This window comes from Salvelinus alpinus, chromosome 8 (assembly GCF_045679555.1).
Source record: "Salvelinus alpinus chromosome 8, SLU_Salpinus.1, whole genome shotgun sequence".
NCBI classification, from domain to species: domain Eukaryota; kingdom Metazoa; phylum Chordata; class Actinopteri; order Salmoniformes; family Salmonidae; genus Salvelinus; species Salvelinus alpinus.
The window spans coordinates 78,541,736-78,564,065 of NC_092093.1; the positions used below are offsets into that span (position 1 = coordinate 78,541,736).

Here is a 22,330-nt window from a genome sequence, read left to right on the forward strand (position 1 = left end):
GATCAATACAGTAATGGAGTCAATGCGCGGGGTCCGCTTCTTCACAAAATTGGATCTCAGGAGTGCGTACAATCTGGTGCGTATTAGGAGGGGTGATGAGTGGAAGACGGCATTTAGCACCACCTCAGGTCATTATGAGTACCTGGTCATGCCATATGGGTTGATGAATGCTCCATCAGTCTTCCAATCGTTTGTAGATGAGATCTTCAGGGACCTGAACGGGCAGGGTGTAGTGGTGTATATTGATGATATTTTGATATACTCTGCTACACGCGCTGAGCATGTGTCCTTGGTGCGCAGGGTGCTTGGTCGCCTGTTGGAGCATGATTTATATGTCAAGGCTGAGAAATGCTTGTTCTTCCAACAATCCATCTCCTTCCTAGGGCATCAGATTTCCACTTCAGGAGTGGAAATGGAGAGCGACCGCATTACAGCCGTGCGTAATTGGCCGACTCCAACCACGGTAAAGGAGGTGCAGCGTTTTTTAGGGTTTGCCAATTACTACCGGAGATTTATCCGGGGTTTTGGTCAGGTTGCAGCTCCCATTACCTCACTGCTAAAGGGGGGACCGGTGCGCTTGCAGTGGTCGGCCGAGGCGAATAGGGCTTTTGGTAAACTGAAGGCTCTGTTTACCTCGGCGCCTGTGTTGGCTCATCCGGATCCCTCTTTGCCATTCATAGTAGAGGTGGACGCATCCGAAGCTGGGATAGGAGCAGTGCTCTCTCAGCGTTCGGGTGTGCCACCGAAGCTTCGCCCCTGTGCTTTCTTTTCGAAGAAGCTCAGCCCGGCGGAGCGTAACTATGATGTGGGGGACCGAGAGCTGTTAGCTGTCGTAAAAGCCTTGAAGGTGTGGAGGCATTGGCTTGAGGGGGCTAATCACCCTTTTCTCATCTGGACTGACCACCGCAATCTGGAGTACATCCGGCAGGCGAAGAGACTAAATCCTCGCCAGGCAAGGTGGGCCATGTTTTTCACTCGTTTTGTGTTTACGCTTACTTACAGACCAGGCTCCCAGAACGTCAAGGCAGACGCATTGTCTCGGCTGTATGACACAGAGGAGCGACCCATGGATCCCACTCCCATACTCCCAGAGTCGTGTTTGGTGGCGCCAGTAGTGTGGGAGCTGGACGCGGACATTGAGCGGGCGTCACGTGCAGAGCCCTCTCCTCCTGAGTGTCCAGCTGGTCGTCTGTACGTTCCGTCTGCTGTCCGCGACCGATTGATCTATTGGGCTCACACATCACCCTCCTCTGGTCATCCTGGGATAGGTCGGACGATGCGCTGTCTTGATGGGAGGTACTGGTGGCCCACTTTAGCTAAGGACGTGAGGATTTATGTTTCCTCCTGTTCGGTGTGCGCCCAGTGCAAGGCTCCTAGACACCTGCCTAGAGGTAAGCTTTTACCTTTACCCGTTCCTCAACGGCCGTGGTCGCACCTGTCAGTGGATTTTGTGACTGATCTTCCACCTTCACAGGGTTACACCACGATCCTGGTCGTTGTGGATCGGTTCTCTAAGTCCTGTCGTCTTCTCCCTTTGCCCGGTCTCCCTACGGCCTTACAAACTGCGGAGGCTCTGTTTACACATGTTTTCCGGCATTATGGGGTGCCTGAGGATATAGTGTCTGATCGGGGTCCCCAGTTCACGTCAAGGGTCTGGAAGGCGTTCATGGAACGTCTGGGGATCTCGGTTAGTCTTACCTCAGGTTTTCACCCCGAGAGTAATGGGCAGGTGGAGAGAGTTAACCAGGATGTGGGCAGGTTTCTGCGGTCCTATTGCCAGGACCGGCCAGGGGAGTGGGCGAAGTTCGTGCCCTGGGCAGAGATAGCCCAGAACTCGCTACGTCACTCCTCCACTAACCTTACCCCTTTTCAATGTGTATTAGGGTATCAGCCGGTTCTGGCTCCTTGGCATCAGAGTCAGACCGAAGCTCCTGCGGTGGACAATTGGTTTCGGCACGCTGAGGAAACTTGGGAGGCAGCCCACGTCCACCTTCAGCGTGCCATAAGGCGCCAGAAAATTGGCGCAGACCGTCGCCGCAGTGAGGCCCCGGTGTTCGCACCAGGGGACAGGGTCTGGCTCTCGACCCGAAACCTGCCCCTCCGCCTGCTCTGCCGGAAGCTGTGTCCGCGGTTTGTGGGGCCGTTTAAAGTCCTGAGGAGAGTGAACGAGGTATGTTATAGATTACAACTGCCCACTAATTACCGTATTAACCCCTCGTTCCATGTGTCTCTCCTCAGGCCGGTGGTGGCTGGCCCGCTCCAGGAGGCTGAAGTGCGTGAAGTTCCTCCGCCTCCTCTAGACATCGAGGGGGTCCCGGCGTACGCTATTCGATCCATTTTGGATTCGAGACGTCGGGCGAGGGGCCTTCAGTACCTCGTGGACTGGGAGGGGTACGGGCCGGAGGAGAGATGCTGGGTTCCGGTGGAGGACGTTTTAGATCCTTCCATGTTAAAAGAATTCCACCGCCTCCATCCGGATCGCCCTGCACCTCGCCCTCCGGGTCGTCCCCGAGGCCGGTGTCGACGCGCTGCTGGAGCCGCGCGTCAGGGGGGGGGTAATGTCACGACTTCTGCCGAAGTCGTTGCCTCTCCTTGTCCGGGCGGTGTTCGGCGGTCGACTTCACCGGTCTTCTAGCCATCATCGATCCATTTTTCATTTTCCATTGGTTTTGTCTTGTCTTCCCACACACCTGTTGTCAATCCCATTCATTACCTGTTGTGTATTTAACCCTGTTTCCCTTCATGTGTTTGTCAGAGATTGTTCGTTGTCAGGTGTTGTGTTGATTGTGTATAGGTGTGCGACGGGTCTTCGTACCCAGATTTGTTTTATATTTTTTCCGTGAGTGTTATGGAGCAGATTACTGGGACTTTAATTAAAGTACTCCATTCTACACTCTATTTGACTCTCCTGCGCCTGACTTCCTCTGCCACTTATACACGCCATTGTGACAGGGAGAGTTCTATTATCCTGTTTGAGCGAAGGAAGTGAGAGGATGATGGTGATGATGAAACACCTAACAACAACGTTGACCTCCCTAAAGAGATAAAGCATTATGCAACCGTTTAATTTACTGAGCAGACGCTGTAGGCCGGGGGAATTGTATTCTCCTGCTAGTTTCTTCAGGGTTGGGTTGAGGGTTGAGGTTGTTCTGTGAGTGTGAAGGGCTGTAAAGGTCTGACAGTGAGACCCAGCTGTGTGTTGCTGTGTCAGATGGGAGCAATGAGAACTTGTACGCTCCGTGACTCAGCAAGCCCGGCAGGCCAGTAAATTCCAACAGCTCTCCTCCTGCAGGGCCCAGCCCTCTCCTGACGCTCTCCTGTGCATTATAACAGCGATGAGACACGGTGAGAAATGGACGGTTCCACTACACGGAACACACATCCCCACGCCAACCACGCGGTACACACACACAGTTACTGGTTACCATGGTGATTAAATACTTTCAGCGGAACCACCCCCATCCTGCTGCCTCACATCAAAGAAGGGAGAGGAAGGAGAAGGAGAGAGAGTGAAAGGGAATGTGAATGAAAGAGACTGGCCAACACAGTGTATGTATGAGAGAGAGAGAGCGAGAGAGCTCTGCGCCAGGTGCTGAGAAAGTCAGATTGCAGGATTATATGCATCCTCAGTATAGAATGGAGGGATGGAGGGGGCAGAAACAGATGAGAGCCTCCTAACTCGCCACAGCTTTACTTCCCATGACCTCAGTGGAACCATCTCTCTCTCTCAACCATTCAGGAACGTCTTAACAGCTCTTCACTGAGATGGATTTTGAAGATTTCCACTTTCTTTTAATAACATGACGCAGCTAAATAACAGCCTGTTTACCCAATCACACGCGTTTCTGTTGCTGTATCTACAGTTACCTGATCCCTGCCTCACTCTGGCTCTCAGAATGATGTAACAGCCCTCCAACACACACAGCTACCCCGGGAGACTGTGTGTGTGAGGTAGGGTCGCTCTGAGGGTCGGCACTTCCAGGTCTCTGGTTGTTATGGTTAAGGCCCCCTCGCTGTCTCTCTAAATTAGAGCTGAAGGCTACATGGTTCAAAGCCAGTCAGGCAGTATATGAAAAGTGGCCAAACATCACTCTCAGACCGGTTGTGTGCTGACACATTGGACGTGAACGAACTGAAGCACGAGTGGAAAACCTGGACAGACTCTGGAGTTCTGACTAAACCCTAAAGAAGATTCATTCAAAATGCATTTTGTTATACATACCGTTCAACATCCAACGTCAATCCTTGATGTAAAAACTCTCTAACCTTGTGCTTAAATAAAAAGTTAAATCCTCGCTTACAGCAGTATCCCATGTTCCTAACTTTACAAGACAACGACATCAGCATTTCCTGTCCTGGTTGAACTGGACTCACCTTTGACCCCTACTTCCTGTGGCCGTGCATCCTGCCCCTGTTAGGTACCCTCTATAAGGGAAGGAGAGGGGAGCCAACGTGTCTCAGAGATAAGCAGTTCCACAACAGAGAGTGAGTGATAGTCTCACATAGACCCAGTCCATTCAAAAAATCTTGAAACAACAGGATGCAAGCCAGTGTGGTGGAACCTGGGATGAATGTGAGGTATATCCTATCTACGCTATACACTGAGTGTACAAAACATTAAGAACACCTTCCTATTATTGAGTTGCACTTCCTTTTGCCCTCAGAACAGACTCAATTCGTCTGTGCATGGACTACAAGGTGTCGAAATCATTCCACAGGGATGCTGGCCCATGTTGACTCTAATACTTCCCACAGTTGTGTCAAGTTGGCTGGATGTCCTTTGGGTGGTGGACCATTCTTGATACACATGGGAAACAATTACGTGTGAAAAACCCAGCAGCGTTGCAGTTCTTGACACGCTGGTACCTACTACCATACTCAAAGACACTTAAATCTTTTGTCTTGCCCATTCACCCTCTGAATGGCACACATACACAATCCACGTCTCAATTGTCTCAAGGCTTAAAAATCCTTTGTTAACCTGTTTGGGATGATTTAGTCAGTCACGATGGATCCACCACACAACTTTCCCAGCACTCTGTCTGTCCGTCGGTTTCCCTTTCCTTTCCTGTTCTTCCAAGGTGTCTTAACTTGATGACTGAGGGTCCACTCATGACAAGCCCTACTGGAATGTATTATGACTCCTACTGTAGTATTCATCCTGAGTCAAGGCCCATTCTAATGTACTACTGAGACTCATCTTCACGGGAAACGCATGAGACATTGCAGAAGAGCTACTAGGTGATTGGCAGCATACTGTGTATCGAATCCTGCGACGTGAGCAGGAAAAAACTCTGGGGTTTATTATATAGTTATAGATGCCGTAGCAGATACATGCCGTGCCTATTAACACAGTAATCACACAGAGTGGAAAGAACCCTGCATAGTTCCACATGGCCAGTCAGTCAATACCTCCTTCCCCCTCCTCAGTCCTCAGTAACAGTAATCATCCAGGTTGTTCACTGAGGTGGTTAAGGCAGTGTTTAACTTGTGGCGGTGCTGCAGTGGATATTCATTTAGAACTAAATGAGTAATGACAGCGAGCAAGGGGCCGGTGATACCATATAATCAGGAAGAATGATTCCGGTAGATAGGGGGAAAACGGAAGGAGGGAGCGAGGGAGTGCAGCAGAGTGAAAACCACCCCTACGGTATGTTTCTCCTCACTTGGTCAGAGAACTGGCGTCAAGTCTTTCATTTGAGCGCCAGACAGCCAGAGTGACGGAAAGATTAGTGGGTGGCTGCAGTTTTCAATGGTTACGCTGACCTACAGTACAGAAAACTGTCTTAAAGGAAGAGGGCTGAGACTTGCATTATGTATAATCAGTTTAGTCCCTTAGCGCTGGCGTGTGAGAAAGGGAGAAAGAGAGAGAGAGAATTAGGAGGGAGAGAGAGAGAGATTATCATTAACAGAAGACTCGTACATTTCCTCAGTGAAAACAATGTACTGAGCGGTGTTGGGGGAAAAACATACGACATTATAAAATCCACGTACACAAACACACACATTTCTTTCCACAGGGCCGTGGGGTGAGACAGGGATGCAGTTTGAGCCCCACTCTCTTCAACGAGCTGACAAGGTAAAAATCTGTCGTTCTGCCCCTGAACAAGTCAGTTAACCTACTGTTCCTAGGCCGTCATTGTAAATAAGAATTTGTTCTTAACTGACTTGCCGAGTTAAATAAAGGTAAAATATATATATATATATATATATACACAGTTGAAGTCGAAAGTTTACATACACCTTAGCCAAATACATTTAAACTCAGTTTCTTACAATTCCTGACATTTAATCCTAGTAAAAATTCCCTGTCTTAGGTCAGTTAGGATCACCACTTTATTTTAAGAATGTGAAATGTCGGAATAATAGTAGAGAAAATGATTTATTTCAGCTGTTATTTCTTTCATCACATTCCCATTGGCTCAGAAGTTTACATACACTCAATTAGTATTTGGTAGCATTGCCTTTAAATTGTTTAACTTGGGTCAAATGTTTCGGGTAGCCTGCCACAAGCTTCCCACAATAAGTTGGGTGAATTTTGGCCCATTCCTCTTGACAGAGCTGGTGTAACTGAGTCAGGTTTGTAGGCCTCCTTTCTCGCACACGCTTTTTCAGTTCTGCCAACAAATTTTCTATAGGATTGAGGTCAGGGCATTGTGATGGCCACTCCAATACTTTGTTGTCCTTAAGCCATTTTGCCACAACTTTGGAAGTATTCTTGGGGTCATTGTCCATTTGGAAGACCCATTTGCGAACAAGCTTTCACTTCCTGTCTGATGTCTTGAGATGTTGCTTCAATATATCCACATAATTTTCCTGCCTCATGATGCCATCTATTATATGAAGTGCACCAGTCCCTCCTGCAGCAAAGCACCCCCACAACATGATGATGCCACCCCCGTCACGGTTGGGATGGTGTTCTTCGGCTTGCAAGCCTCCCCCTTTTTCCTCCAAACATAAAGATGGTCATTATGGCCAAACAATTCTACTTTTGTTTCATCAGACCAGAGGAAATTTCTCCATCTTTGTCTTCATGTGCAGTTGCAAACCGTAGTCTAGCTTTTTTATGGCAGTTTTGGAGCGGTGGCTTCTTCCTTGCTGAGCGGCCTTTCAGGTTATGTCGAAATAGGACTAGTTTTACTGTGAATATAGATACTTTTGTACCTGTTTCCTCCAGCATCTTCACAAGGTCCTTTGCTGTTGTTCTGGGATTGATTTTCACTTTTCGCACCAAAGTACATTCATCTCTAGGAGACAGAACACGTCTCCTTCCTAAGCGGTATGATGGCTGCGTGGTCCCATGGTGTTTATACTTGCGTACTATTGTTTGTACAGATATACGTGGTACCTTCAGGGGTTTGGAAATTGCTCCCAAGGATGAACCAGACTTGTGAAGGTCAATTTTTTTCTCCTGAGGTCTTGGCTGATTTCTTTTGATTTTCCCATGATGTCAAGCAAAAAGGCACTGAGTTTGAAGGTAGGCCTTGAAATACATCCACAAATTGACCCAATTGGAGCTTCTAAAACCATTACATAATTTTCTGGAATTTTCCAAGCTGTTTAACTTTGTCAACTTAGTGTATGGAAACTTCTGACCCACTGGAATTGTGATACAGTGAATTATAAGTGAAATAATCTGTCTGTAAACAATTGTTGGAAAAATGACTTGTGTCATGCACAAAGAAGATGTCCTAACTGACTTGCCAACGCTATAGTTTGTTAACAAGAGATTTGTGGAGTGGTTGAAAAACAAGTTTTAATGACCCCAACCTCAGTGTATGTAAACTTCCGACTTCAACTGTGCATATACATATATATATATATGAATTGGCGAGGGCACTAGAACAGTCTGTAGCACCCAGCCTCACTCTACTAGAATTTGAAGTAAAATGTCTACTGTTTGCTGATGATCTGGTGCTTCTGTCCCCAACCAAGGAGGGCCTGCGGCAGCACCTAGATCTTCTGCACATATTCTGTCATACCTGGGCCCTGTCAAAAAACCTCAGTAAGACCCCTGGCAACTGTTCCAAAAAATGTCCAGTTGCCAGGACCACAAATACAAATTCCATCTAGACACGGTTTCCCTAGAACACACAAAACTATACATACCTTGGCCTAAACATCAGCACCACAGGTAACTTCCACAAAGCTGTGAACGATCTGAGACACAATGCAAGATGGGCCTTCTATGCCATCAAAAGAAACATTAAATTTGACATACCAATTAGGATCTGGCAAAAAATACTTGAATCAGTTGTAGAACCTATTGCCCTTCATGGTTGTGAAGTCTGTGGTCCGCTGGCCAACCATGAATTAACAAACTAGGACAAACACCAAATTGAGACTCTGCATACAGAATTCTGCAAAACTCCTCCATGTACAACGTAAAACAACAAATAATGCACACAGAGCAGAATTAGACCGATACCCGCTAATTATCAAAATCCAGAAAAGAGCTGTTAAAATCTACAACCACCTGAAAGGAAGCGATTCCCAAACCTTCCATAACAAAGCCCTCACCTACAGAGAGATGAACCTGAAGAAGAGTCCCCTAAGCAAGCTGGTCCTGGGGCTCTGTTCACAAACACAAACAGAGCACCAGGACAGCAACACAATTAGACCCAACCAAATCATGAGAAAACAAAAAGATAATTACTTGACACAATGGAAGGAATCTACAAAAAAACTGATCAAACTAGAATTCTATTTGGCCCTAAACAGAGAGTACACAGCGGCAGAATACCTGACCACTGTGACTGACCCAAAATGAAGGAAAGCTTTGAATATGTACAGACTCAGTGAGCATAGCCTTGCTATTGAGAGAGGCCACCGTAGGCAGACCTGGCTCTCAAGAGGAGACAGGCTATGTGCACACTACACACAAAATGAGATGGAAACTGAGTTGCACTTCCTAACCTCCTACCATATTCCCTTCAGATTACACAGACCCACAAAGAATTTGAAAACAAATCCAATTTTGATAAACTCCCATATCTATTGGGTGAAATACCACAGTGTGCCATCACAGCAGCAATATTTGTGACATGTTGCCACAAGAAAAAGGCAACCAGTGAAGAACAAACACCAATGTAAATATAACCCATATTTATGTTTATTTATTTTCTCTTTTGTACTTTAACTATTTGCACATCGTTTTAACACTGTATATAGATATAATATGACATTTGTAATGTCTCTATTCCTTTGTAACTTTTGTTTGTAATGTTTACTGTTCATTTTATACGGTTTATTTCACTTTTGTTTATTTTCTATTTCACTTGCTTTGGCAATGTAAACATATGTTTCCCATGCCAATAAAGTCCTTTGAATTGAATTGAATTGTAATTGAAAAAGAGAGAGGAGGGAGAAGGGAGAGGAGAGAGAGGAGAGAAAGAGAGTAGGGAGAGGAGAGAAAGAGGGAGAGAGCGATAATTAAGAGGGAGAGAAAGAGAGAGATAAAGGAGGGAGAAGGAAAGTGCCTGATCAGGCATGGACCTGGCCAGAAGCCAGCCCTCTTGGGCTTAGACCGTTTCAGTATAACTCATGCTTTTGAAGTGTTTAATGTTCTCATGACCTGGCCAAAACCAATGACATTATTCTTCCCAAACTTTCCCTTTAAGAGGGAGCGAGCAGATGGAGAGGGGAGGATATGGATTATGTTGATGAGAGTGACATGTCTGGGGAGTAGGTCAGTCAGGTCTGAGAGAGCTGTTGAGACCGTCAAAACTGTCTGCATCACAGGCAGTCCACATAAAATAATACACAAATCTGTTTTGTATTGAGAGCTAAACTGATGACCAAACTCATCTTTCCAACCCAATGTAATGAAGAACGCGCAGGTTGGCATTTATTGAGATGACTCATGTACTGGAGGCAGCTCTGCAGAGTGGTCACTAGCTGGCACAGCCACAAAGTAATACAAAAACCCTAACCTTAATCCTTGCCTTAACCACACTGGTAACCATAATGCCTAACCCTAACCTTAAATGAAGATCAAAAAGTAATTGTTTGTTTTCATGAATTTTTACAATATAGCCAACTGACTTTGCACTTGGCCCATCTAGCGGAAACAGATGAGCTCTGCCTCCAGTGCAAGACTCATGACAATAAACATCAACCTGCGAAAAACACACTGTTCTATAAGTATATTTACATAGTCATATAAACACAACTCTGTCACGACATCAGTCCCTCCTACGTATTCCACTGGCTAACACACCGAGCCAACTGAACCAGTGTCATATAAGCAACAATCCAAACTAAATAGCCCTGTAAACGACATGTACCATTAAATAAACCTGTTGCATTACATATACACTACACACTTGGCACAGGCCCTAGAACCACACACACACACACACACACACACACACACACACACACACACACACACACACACACACACACACACACACACACACACACACACACACACACACACACACACACACACACACACACCATGAGCTAATGCTCCCTGCGAGATGGCCTTGGGGCGGCTGTTGAAATGTTAACATCCTTTAACACCTCACATTGTTGTGCTCTGGGACCTGACATCAGACCCTTCCCGCAGTGATGTCACTTGCAAGTGTAGCGGAGTGTGTATAAGTGTGTAGGTGTATGTGTGTATGTGTGTGTGTCTGTATGTAGGATTGTGCGCGTGTGTGTGTGTGCGTAAAGTAAAGCTCGGTTCAGTCACAGAGCCGTACAGCCCTCTAACGCCCACTAGCAACATACAGTTCTCAACGTGGCCTTTTGCCACTGGTCTATTTTAGTAAGTTGAAGGACTCTGCCCTGGTGGCATTGTCCTGCTTAAATATCAGGCTTCCTGTCTTAGTGTTAACCCTGCAGCCTGTAGTACCCATTTTCTTTCACTATCTCACAGTCACACACCGGCAGAGCCCGGTCAAGGTATTACGTTCACTGTAAAGGGGTTGCCATGATTTTGACAAGAGACAGAGGAGGCTCAGTGGCGTACAGTACACCAACTGTAATATACAGTGCCTTCAGAAAGTATTCACACCCCTTGACTCTTTCCACATTTTGAATTTAAAATGGATTCAACTGGCCTACACACAACACCCCATAATGTCAAAGTGGAATTATGTTAAAATAATGTTGTTCAAATTAATAAAAAAATGAAAAGCTGAAATATCTTGAGCCAATAAGTATTCAAGCCCCCCTTTGTTATGGCAAGCCTAAATACGTTCAGGAGTAAAAATGTGCTTAACAAGTCACATAATAAGTTGCATGGACTCACTCTGTGTGCAATAATAGGGTTTAACATGATTTTTGGATGACTACCTTCTCTCTGTACTCCACACATACAACACAGATTCAACCACAACGACCAGGGAGATTTTCCAATGCCTCACAAAGAAGGGCACCTATTGGTAGATGGGTACCAAAAAAAAAAAAGCAGACATTGAATATGGTGAAGTTATTCAAATCTATTGACGAATCCGTGTGTCAATCTAAGCAACATTATTTAAAAAATCCCCATCAAAATCCGTCCGTTTTTTTTTACATGGGCTGCGTCTCAATCCACCACATCCGCCTATGTCGGCCTTCCGCATCTGCGGTGGAAGGTGGGCGAGCTACAGTGGTGCTTGTTAGACCATGAGACATCCCGAAAATGTGTCTTCTCACGAAAACGTACGTAGCGTCCAAACGGTTTGGCCTAAAAACTATTATGACCACACTGTTGAAAGGGGAGACTCATGAACACGTTCTCCGTTTTGCTCTACGACCCCCTTAAGTGCCACCTGACTCGTCTGAAGGTAACCCATACAAATGAATGGAAATATGGAGGTAGGTTTGTGCCAACAAAAATAAGGGGTTAAATATGTGTCCAAAAATACTAAAATAATTCCTGAGCTTTCGTATATCTCCTAGATATTGGACGGACACTTCAAAACCTTATATTTTTTTGGTCATTTATGAATGTGTTATTCAATGCATTTTGATGATCTTTAGCAGTAAAGGCCAAATTCAATATTTTATCAAATAATTGTTTTATGTATTTTTTTGACAACCAACTTGACAGAGCTTGAATAATGTTTTTAAGAATAATGTGTAAATATTGTACAATCTAGGTGTGCAAAGCTCTTAAGAGACTTGCCCAGAAAGACTGACGGCTGTAATAACTGCCAAATGTGATTCTAACATGTGTGAATATGTATGTAAATGAGATATTTCTGTATTTCATTTTCAATAAATTTGCTTACATTTCTAAAAACATGTTTTCACTTTGTCATTATGGGGTATCCATTTTGAATTCAGGCTGTAACACAACAAAATGTGGAATAAGTTTAGTGGTGTCACGTTCGTCGTATTGAGGAGACCAAGGTGCGGCGTGATATGAATACATTCTTCTTTAATTAAACGAAGAACACAGAACAAACTAACATGACGCTATAATAACCGAGTGCTGACAGGCAACTACACATAGACAAGAACCCACAAAACCAAAATGGAAAATGGCAACCTAAATAGGATCCCCAATCAGAGACAACGATAAACAGCTGCCTCTGATTGGGAACAAATTCAGGCCACCATAGACCTACAATACCTAGACATACAAAATCCCCATAGAGAAACAAAAACCCTAGACAAGACAAAACACACATACCCACCCTCGTCACACCCTGACCTGACCAAAATAATACAGAAAATATAGAAAACTAAGGTCAGGGCGTGACAAGTGGTATGAATACTTTCTGAATGCACTGTAAATACGGTATCAAAGTATTTTACACCACCGTAAAAATTGACTGTGTTATATTGTAAAAAAAAGTAAATGCTACCGTAATTGGAATTAAAATATGAATGAATGAATGAGTGAGGGGAGAGGTTTGTATTTCACAGTATTTTACTGTAATTACAAGGGATTGGTGCAAGCAGGTTGGCTGCTTGATAAAGTGTTTACACATTACAGCATATTAATTAATATTTGTGTCTTATATCACTTGCACTTATAGAGGCCTTAAAAAAGGCTTCCAAACTGGCAGTGACTACAGAACAAAACAGACCAAAAGGACATGGCAAAATGTTCAAACATTTAAAGGTGCAATATGCAGAAATCGCTCTTCCATTTCCTAGTTGCTAAAATTGTGATAGTTTGCCTAAATGTGTAGAAAATCATTGTACCATCTAAACACCTTGAAGCATTTCACTACACTCGCAATAACATCTGCTGACCATGTGTATGTGACCAATAAAATTTGATTTGAAATATCTTTTCAATAACCCCAAATATTGTTTTTTCAGCTATTTGAAGCCGGTGTACAAAACTGAAAGTAAAAAACGCAAGAATGAAACTTAAGAACGGGAAGCACAAAAGTAGCGTACATAGAACAGATCTACCGCTTCTTAGACTTGCTTTCAATGAGAATGACAGATCTATAACTCAAATGTCTATGTTAATGTGGTCAGGTCACCCAAAAAGTTACATATTGCAAGCTACATATTGTTACATATTGCAAAAATTACTGTACAAATTACAGTTTTCTGTGACAGTGTATTCTTAACTGACGCCATCTTTACTGAGTTCAGTGCAAGGAAGAATACGTTTTCAAAGATTTGCATTAGAACAGCAGACAGTCACCAAATGTTGCACACAGAGAAACAGGCACGGAGAGGGAGACAGAGAGAGAGAGAGAGAGATCTTTGTGTGTGTGTGTGTGTGTGTGTGTGTGTGTGTGTGTGTGTGTGTGTGTGTGTGTGTGTGTGTGTGTGTGTGTGTGTGTGCGTGCGTGCGTGCGTGCGTGCGTGCGTGCGTGCGTGCGTGCGTGCGTGCGTGCGTGCGTGCGTGCGTGCGTGCGTGCGTGCGTGCGTGCGTGCGTGCGTGCGTGCGTGCGTGCGTGCGTGCGTGCGTGCGTGCGTGCGTGCGTGCGTGCGTGCGTGCGTGCGTGCGTGCGTGCGTGCGTGCGTGCGTGTGTGTGTGTGTGCGTGCTTGTGTGTGTGTGACCTGCATCAACTAACCTTCATCTGAGCGGTCTCCGTTGTGATCTTCACTGGGCACATTACTATCACAGTCTGCCCCGTCTGCCAGACTCCCGTCCTCCTCCACGATGTGCAGCTTGTCCTCATCATCTGAGTCTGAGCCAGGGGTCTTCACCACATTACTGTAGTTGGTTACTGCAGAGAGAGAGAGGGGTTGGTCATTTCACTGCCTATCAACGATTACCATAGAAGTGATACGTGATAGAAGTGTCACGTCTGCTTCCGCCCCCCCCCCCCGGCGCTTGAGGGCGCCAGGCTTCCCTGCATCACGCACTCCTATCATCCTTTACGCAAACCTGCCTTCCCTCGTCACGCGCATCAGCGATATTGGACTCACCTGGACTCATTCATCACCTGTTTATTTACTCCCCTATATGTGTCCGTTCCTTCCTCTGTTCCCTACAGCTGCATTCATTGTTTTTTGTTTGTGTTACTTGTTTGCCGACGCTGTTCCTGTCTGGTTCCATGTCTGTTCCTTATTAAATGTTTGACTCCCCGTACCTGCTTCGTCTCTCCAGCGTCATTCCAACAACTCAGAATAATGACCAAACTCACCCCTGGATGTGTCAATTGTCAACAACTGACCCAGAAAATTGCTGAATTGGAGGGTAGAGTGTCTACTCTTCATCAGATTAAAGAAGATGAACAGCTGATTGACTCTTTGCTTGAGTCCGCCAAAAATGTGGTGAACGAAGCCACTTGCCCATGGCTTGTCACCGCGGCCTCGGAGGAGCCTGCGGCTGTGAGACTTTGGTCCCGCTGGAAGAGCCTTGGCCATTACCGGGAGCTGTGCTCGAGCACCCGGTCTGCTCCACTCCCTCTGCTCCACTCCCTCTGCTCCACTCCCTCTGCTCCACTCCCTCTCTCCACTCCCTCTCTCCACTCCCTCTGCTCCACTCCCTCTGCTCCACTCCCTCTGCTCCACTCCCTCTGCTCCACTCCCTCTGCTCCACTCCCTCTGCTCCACTCCCTCTGCTCCACTCCCTCTCTCCACTCCCTCTGCTCCACTCCCTCTGCTCCACTCCCTCTCTCCACTCCCTCTGCTCCACTCCCTCTGCTCCACTCCCTCTCTCCACTCCCTCTGCTCCACTCCCTCTGCTCCACTCCCTCTGCTCCACTCCCTCTGCTCCACTCCCTCTGCTCCACTCCCTCTGCTCCACTCCCTCTGCTCCACTCCCTCTGCTCCACCTCAGGAGCCATGGATTACTGTACGGAAACCAAAAAACCTTGGCAGGTGAACGCCAAGGCAAAGTGATGCCTTGGAACTGGGAAACAGATACCAGGTATTGGAAGAGTTGGAGATTTTTGCCGCTGGCCCCAAAGGAACAAAAATTTTGCCCGGAAGCAAGTGGACCCCTGCCATCTAAACAATTTACAATGAAACAGCTGTATAACTAGCCCCAAACAACCTTCTAGGAGGCTCATCTATGATCCAAAATGTTTTATTAGGAAAGCAGAGACCATCTGTTACCCGGGTGCCCGGATCCAGGACATTGACTGTATGATCCCGCTACTTATTAGTGAACACCCAACTGATTCAGCTATCACTGTCCATGTAGGGTCCATGTCCATGTCCTGTCCATGTAGGGTCAAATGATATTCAACTACAGCAATCTGAGCAACTTAAAAAGGACTTTAAATCACTGATTCATACTGTACTTAAATCGGGTAAACAATGGATTATTTCAGGTCCATTCCCGTCTCCGCGCTCTACGGATAATCATTTCAGTCGTATACGCCAGCTACACATCTGGCTTAAAGGTTATTGTTGTTCAATAAGCATACAATATGTGGACAATTTTACAGCTTTTCTACATCGACCAAATGTATTTCTCCGGGATGGACGACATCTGAATAGGTATGGTACAAGCATTCTCTCCTCAAACCTGGCTCTCACTTATAGCCTCAAACAGGGCATGTGAGAATTGACAATATATAGCCATGGGGGTTGATACTCGGAATTGGTTGATTCCCCATCAGACTATACTGACTGCTCCCCCATAGCTTTAAATAGCTCTACAGGTGCTGCTAACATGGATGCAACTTTTGATGGACTTTATGTTATTGTCACACTATCGTCAAGGTACCGTGTTGCCACTTCCTCGCACAGGCAGAGGGGTATTGTTAGAAGTAATCTCATCTCCATCCAACTCAGGCCTGTCAGTAGTTACACCAGGAAGCATTGCTCATCTAATATTACCTTGAATACTCCATCTGATATGAGCTCTCGAAATAGTGGCCTTGGAATTACTCATTTGAATGCTAGAAGCTTGATCCAAAAGTTAGATTTGATTGAAATACTGGTCTCACAATCACATGATGACATATTGATTATATCTGAATCCTGGTTCTGTGTGTCTCTGTTCCAGACTCAGATGTTCTGTTAGCTGGGTGTAATGTCTACAGAGCAGACCGAGTGGGTAGAGGAGGAGGTATTGCCATATATGGTAAATGCAACCTAGATGTCACTGTGTCCATTTCAACTTCTGTTCCGAAACAGTATGAATGCTTAGTTCTAAATGTGGTCCTTGGTCATAATGCACTATTAACGCTAGCGGGAGTTTATCACCCACCCTCAGCTCCGGTATCTGCACTAAGCAAATTGTTTGAGTTAATGTCTAATTATGTCAACTCTGAATGATTGATTATCTGAGATCTCAATCTGGACTGGCTGATGCCAGCATCGTTTAAATTAAAAGACATTTGTAACGAACTAAATCTTACTCAACTAATAACTATACCTACCCGTCCTAATCCAAAAAGACCCCCAAAAATCTACACCTCACAAATATATAGCTAGTGGGTTATTTGCTAATGACATCAGTGACCACTGCCCTATTGCATGTATCAGAAATACTAGGCTAAAAAACCCTGACCCACGTATAATTCTAAAGAGAAACTATAAACTCTTCTCAGAGCCTTTATCCATGACCTTTATTATTCAGAGCTTTTATCCGTAAACTGCATAATGGACCCAGTTTTAGCCTTCTCTTTCTTTTCATCAATTTTAACCTCCATGGCTGATAAACACGCCCCGTTAAAGCGACTTAGTGTAAAAAAATCAAACTAATCCTTGGTTCTCCTGTGATTTGAAAATCCCTTTTCTGCAAAAGAATCAAGCATGGGCCTTGGCGAGGAAAACTGGTGAAACAATTTATTTATTTTTTTATATATTTTTTTGTATTATCTGTGATGGTTTTGTTTGTCTTGTTTAGTTTTTTAAAATCATTGTACCTAAACTGTATGTGTAAACATGTATATGCAGGACCCAGCTGTAAAAGAGACCTTGGTCTCAGTCTGTGTTCCTTGTTGAAATAAAGGTATAATAATAATAATAATAATGTGACAAGAAGTGAGGCGCGATTTTGGACAAGGACGATGGAAGATGCTGTATTAGATGGCAGAACGGTCTCCGATCTTGGAATATAGTCAATCATGCCAGCAGTTTAGAAAAAATTGATCAGAAAACAGGCCAACAAATCATATAAAGGCTAATGCCAAAGCACTTCATTGCAATCAAGCAAGGAAAGGCTTTTCTCAAACCACCTCTCTAAATTCAGTCTTTTTCTCCTGGAGGTGCCACACAACCAGTGACCTCCATTCCATTCCAGCGTTAGTTTACACAGAGGTTTGGGAAATAAGGGGAAATGCGATGAATTCTGTCTAGTAGCAGGCCTGACAAGTCGAATTACCTGCTGTATGCTAAGGGGCGTGCTAGCCTAGCCTAGCATGCTGACGTTATACAGCAGGAGAACAAGTACTGTTTATGAATGTGATATGTATGGGTTGTAAATGTGTAATGAAGTCCTTGTTCAGACCCATAAGAGGGATGTAAAGTAAAGGGGAACATTCATACACTGGGCCTCATGTGCTTCCTACTAGCCAATAGCCTATAGGCTGCCTCCATAGTAAACCTTGAACTCTCCCCTCCCCCGTCCATGTGTACATCTTTACCTCTCCATCATTACTGTCAGAGAGGTGTGTGTGTGTGTGTGTGTGTGTGTGTGTGTGTGTGTGTGTGTGTGTGTGTGTGTGTGTGTGTGTGTGTGTGTGTGTGTGTGTGTGTGTGTGTGTGTGTGTGTGTGTGTGTGTGTGTGACCCTCTAGTGCTACAGGGTTGGAGCGCTAGGAGAGTCTCAGTCTACAGAGGTGATTATTAAATAATGCTGCCACTCGGCAGCAGATGTGTGTGTGCTTGCATGTGTATTTGCATCTGTGTTTGCATCTTGGGACATGGGACTAATTACACTTCATACGGCCTCTCATCATTTTAACCTGTTTCTCCATCTCTCGCTCTCTCTCTATTCCACCTGTGGTGACTGTCTCTCTCTCTCGCTCCCCCTCTCCATCTATTTGTTCCCCAGCTCACAGCACTGTGCCTCTCTCAAGACAAATCAATTCTCCACCGAGAGGTGCCCAGTCAGCAATGGGCTCAAGCTGCAGAGCTGAAACGCAGATCACACACCTGCACTCACATCACACACACACTGCACAAAACCACACACTACTTCCCCAGACCACACTCTCTGTCCGTATCTCTCTCTGTCCGTATCTCTCTCCGTCCGTATCTCTCTCTGTCCGTATCTCTCTCTCTCCGTATCTCTCTCTGTCCGTATCTCTCTCTGTCCGTATCTCTCTCTCTCCGTATCTCTCTCTGTCCGTATCTCTCTCTGTCCGTATCTCTCTCTGTCCGTATCTCTTTCCGTCCGTATCTCTCTCCGTCCGTATCTCTCTCTGTCCGTATCTCTCGCTGTCCGTATCTCTTTCCGTCCGTATCTCTCTCCGTCCGTATCTCTCTCTGTTCGTCCGTCCGTATCTCTGCACCCCCCTCTCTTTCTCTCTAGGGCATAGTGGTGGGGAATTATGTTTTTGTGAGACGTGGCAACCTGTGGCTGGGGAATGATCTTCTGTTAGAATCTACAAGAATAGTTCTGCAGAGCTGACTGAGAATCACGGGAGGTTAGGTTTCTGCATAGAGTACACCTGGTTGATATTCACAGTGACGCCCAACAGGGCCACACACAGCTCAGGAAGAGAGGGGGGGGGGGGCTGTTATATGGACCAGGGTCTACATGCTCTGCATCTGCAGAATTCCACAGCTAGGGAAAGAGAAGGTGGATTACCTAGTCAGTTGTAAAACTGAATGCATTCAACCCAACCGAATCAGAGAGGTGCGGGGGGCTGCCTTAAACGACGTCCATGTCATCGGCGCCCGGGGAGCAGTTGTTGTTGCAGGTTAACTCCCTTGCTCAAGGGCAGAATGGCAGATTTTTCCACCTTGCCGGCTCGGGGATTTGAACCAGCGACCTTTCGGTTACTGGCCAAATGCTTTCTCTACCTATCATCTCTCTCTTCTAATTCTCTCTCTCCCTCCCCCATCTCTCTCTCTCTCTCTCTCTCTCTCTCTCTCCCTCCCTCCCCCATCTCTATCTCTCTCTCCCTCCCACATCTCTCTCTCTCCCACCCCCTCCCCATCTCTCTCTCTCCCTCCCCATCTCTCTCTCTCCCTCCCCATCTCTCTCTCTCCCCCCCCTCCCCCATCTCTCTCTCTCCCTCTCCCCATCCTGTCAGGCTTAGTCAGGTGATGTATAGACCCCCTGGCTGGAGTAGCAGAAGCGCTGAGTGACTCTTCAATCTCAAACAAAAGGCACTCATTTAAAGCCCCAAGAGGCTGTTTAGGGCCATAGTCACGGAGATACAGGCGCTAAAGTCAGCAGTAAAAACACAGGAGCAGCACTGAGAACGGATCGCGTTTTCTCCAACAAACGACAGACCGAAAGTCAACACAAAACAAAGTAGTTTGATGTTGCTGGTCGTGAGAAAAAAAGAGAAATCCCCACTAGACACAGCAGCCATGTTGGTTTGTTTCACCTCAAAACTGACAGAGTAAAAAGATGGAACATATACTTATATGGGGATAGGCAGACACTGACCATTAGCTAAACAGGAAGTAAATTCCTCTGAGCCAAATGGTCAGTGATACTAGCCTAGAGCATGTTTCTAACAGCAGTAGGTAGGTAACACCTAGGGGAAACAAATAGACAGCAGAAGTCCCTCTCCCTCCTCTCCGCTCTGCGGACGCCTGATCTGCTGAATGTTTAGACAGTTGTATTCATTAGCACTAGCATGCTAACGGACAACATGACCCATCTGAGGCTCCACCCCTTTTAACTTAATACCACAAAGAAAAGTATTTTTACAGTCACCTTTACTCTGTATCTTCCAAATACAGAACCAGCTGGAAATTTGTTCCGCAGAGACTTGGCTAACTTTAGGTTAAGTTAGGTTAAATTCAGTTGACCTAAAGCCCAATGCATAAAACTGTGTTTCTCACAAAGTACTTAGTGCAGGAGAGGACTTTAGGAAGGAACAGTCTGGGGATGAACCAGTTGGGATTTCAAACAATACACGCATCAATACATACTCCAATAGAGTAGTGGAGTTGATTCCTATTGGAAAATACTGTGTCAGAAAAGTATTTGGATGAGTGCAGAAACCTGCAGCGCTACACATACTGTACTTTGGTGTCTGAACTATGCCTGGAATGTCAAACCAAACCTCCACAGTGTTTGGGCCTTAAAGAGACAGATCTGAGCGTGTGTGCGTGTCTCTCTCTCTATACTAATCCTCTGCATTCATCCTGAACACTAAGCCGAGCTGCGTTCAGAGCCCTTTGTTACGGCATTGTGTGTGTGTGTGTGTGTGTGTGTGTGTGTGTGTGTGTGTGTGTGTGTGTGTGTGTGTGTGTGTGTGTGTGTGTGTGTGTGTGTGTGTGTGTGTGTGTGTGTGTGTGTGTGTGTGTGTGTGTGTGTGTGTGTGTGTGTGTGTGTGTGTGTGTGTGTGTGTGTGTGTGTGTGTGTGTGTGTGTGTCTGTGTGTGTGTGAGACGCTGAGCAGTGTTAAGTGTTGGAGAGGTTACATCCTGCTGTAGACGTGATTGTGCACCTCTAAATTTAACCTGCTAGGATACACGGTCCTCTGCTGAGGTACACCACTTCTCTACACACACACACACACACACACACACACACACACACACACACACACACACACACACACACACACACACACACACACACACACACACACACACACACACACACACACACACACACACACACACACACACACACACACACAGAAACAAAATTAGGTACAATTTTATCTCACACAGGCCACGTAGCTACGCAGCCAGGCAGCCAACGGACGGTGAAAATACCACAGGCATCCCCCTCTAAAGAATAGACCAGCGCCGTCACAGAGTCTGCTGCGGAGTGAGGTACATTGCTTTCCTCACGAAACCCACAACAACAAAAACGAACCAAACTAAAACAAAGCCGTGCCATTCAACATCTCAACTATGCAGACTCAAGGTGAGACACCCTGCACTTGACTGAGGCAACGCTCCTGTTATTTACAACAATACCACACACTCTCCCTAGAGCCCAGCCAGGAAGGTCATCTACACAGTGTGGGTCACAAAACTAAATCGAGCTTTTTAAAGGCACCCTCTCACTTCACTTGGTAAAAATACATTCACCACCACGAGCCTCGATTTCAGTCTTTCTCACGTTCACTACAAGAGCCGAGGGAGACTAAAACAAATGGAAATGCTTAGTTTGGTTCCATTCATGGATAATATGGCCATCCATGATCACTCTATCAGCCTCTACCTTCTTATAGCCATGACCCAGTGCACAGCTTCCTACCAGCTGTAGAGGGCACTAGGCTCTCAGGGTACTACTTCCCAGCCTGACACTCACCCATTCACCCACTTCACCACAAGTAGGCTCTCCCAGCCATATCAGAGCCCCAGACTCAGTGGAGATAGCCTGAGTGTAGTCATATCCTGCATCAGGCCTCTTTCCATGACTACACAACACAACACAGAAACATGAATCACTATTCTAAGTTTAATATTAAGCCCTAAAAAGAATAACCACCACGTTGCCATAATAGTAACACGGACACCAAGGGGGCTTAAATCAACGAGTTAATCATTCCAATCAAAGAACTGCCGAGGGAAAGAGGGCCCTTCATATTCATCACGTGAGAAGTGAGGAGACAAAGGCCCCTGTCATCTTAATGGCGCTAATCAGGTTTAGCATCGAAGCTATTTAGTCTCTCCACAGGTCACATCCTCTTCCCACAGCATCTCTTCAGGTAGAGTCGTGGAGGGCGCTACAGCTCTGCCACAGATGCTAATGGGTGTAATTGTTCTGTAGGGCCATGTGACCGAGGAGGAGATCGGCTTCACAATCACTCCAGGAAATGAATGACTTCTCACAATACCACAGAGGTAGTAGCTAACGAAACCAAGGCCTCTCA

At 45.8% G+C, this 22,330-nt stretch overlaps 1 protein-coding gene across 1 annotated transcript in view; it reads right to left on the reverse strand.

The window, feature by feature from the left end:
• The window catches only part of LOC139583758 (zinc finger E-box-binding homeobox 1-like), a 72,898-nt gene that overhangs the window by 17,537 nt on the left and 33,031 nt on the right, over positions 1-22,330 (reverse strand). Inside the window, exon 2 of the mRNA XM_071415195.1 lies at positions 13,984-14,139. Coding sequence (XP_071271296.1) covers positions 13,984-14,139 — 156 coding nt within the window. The remainder of the gene's footprint in view (positions 1-13,983; positions 14,140-22,330) is intronic.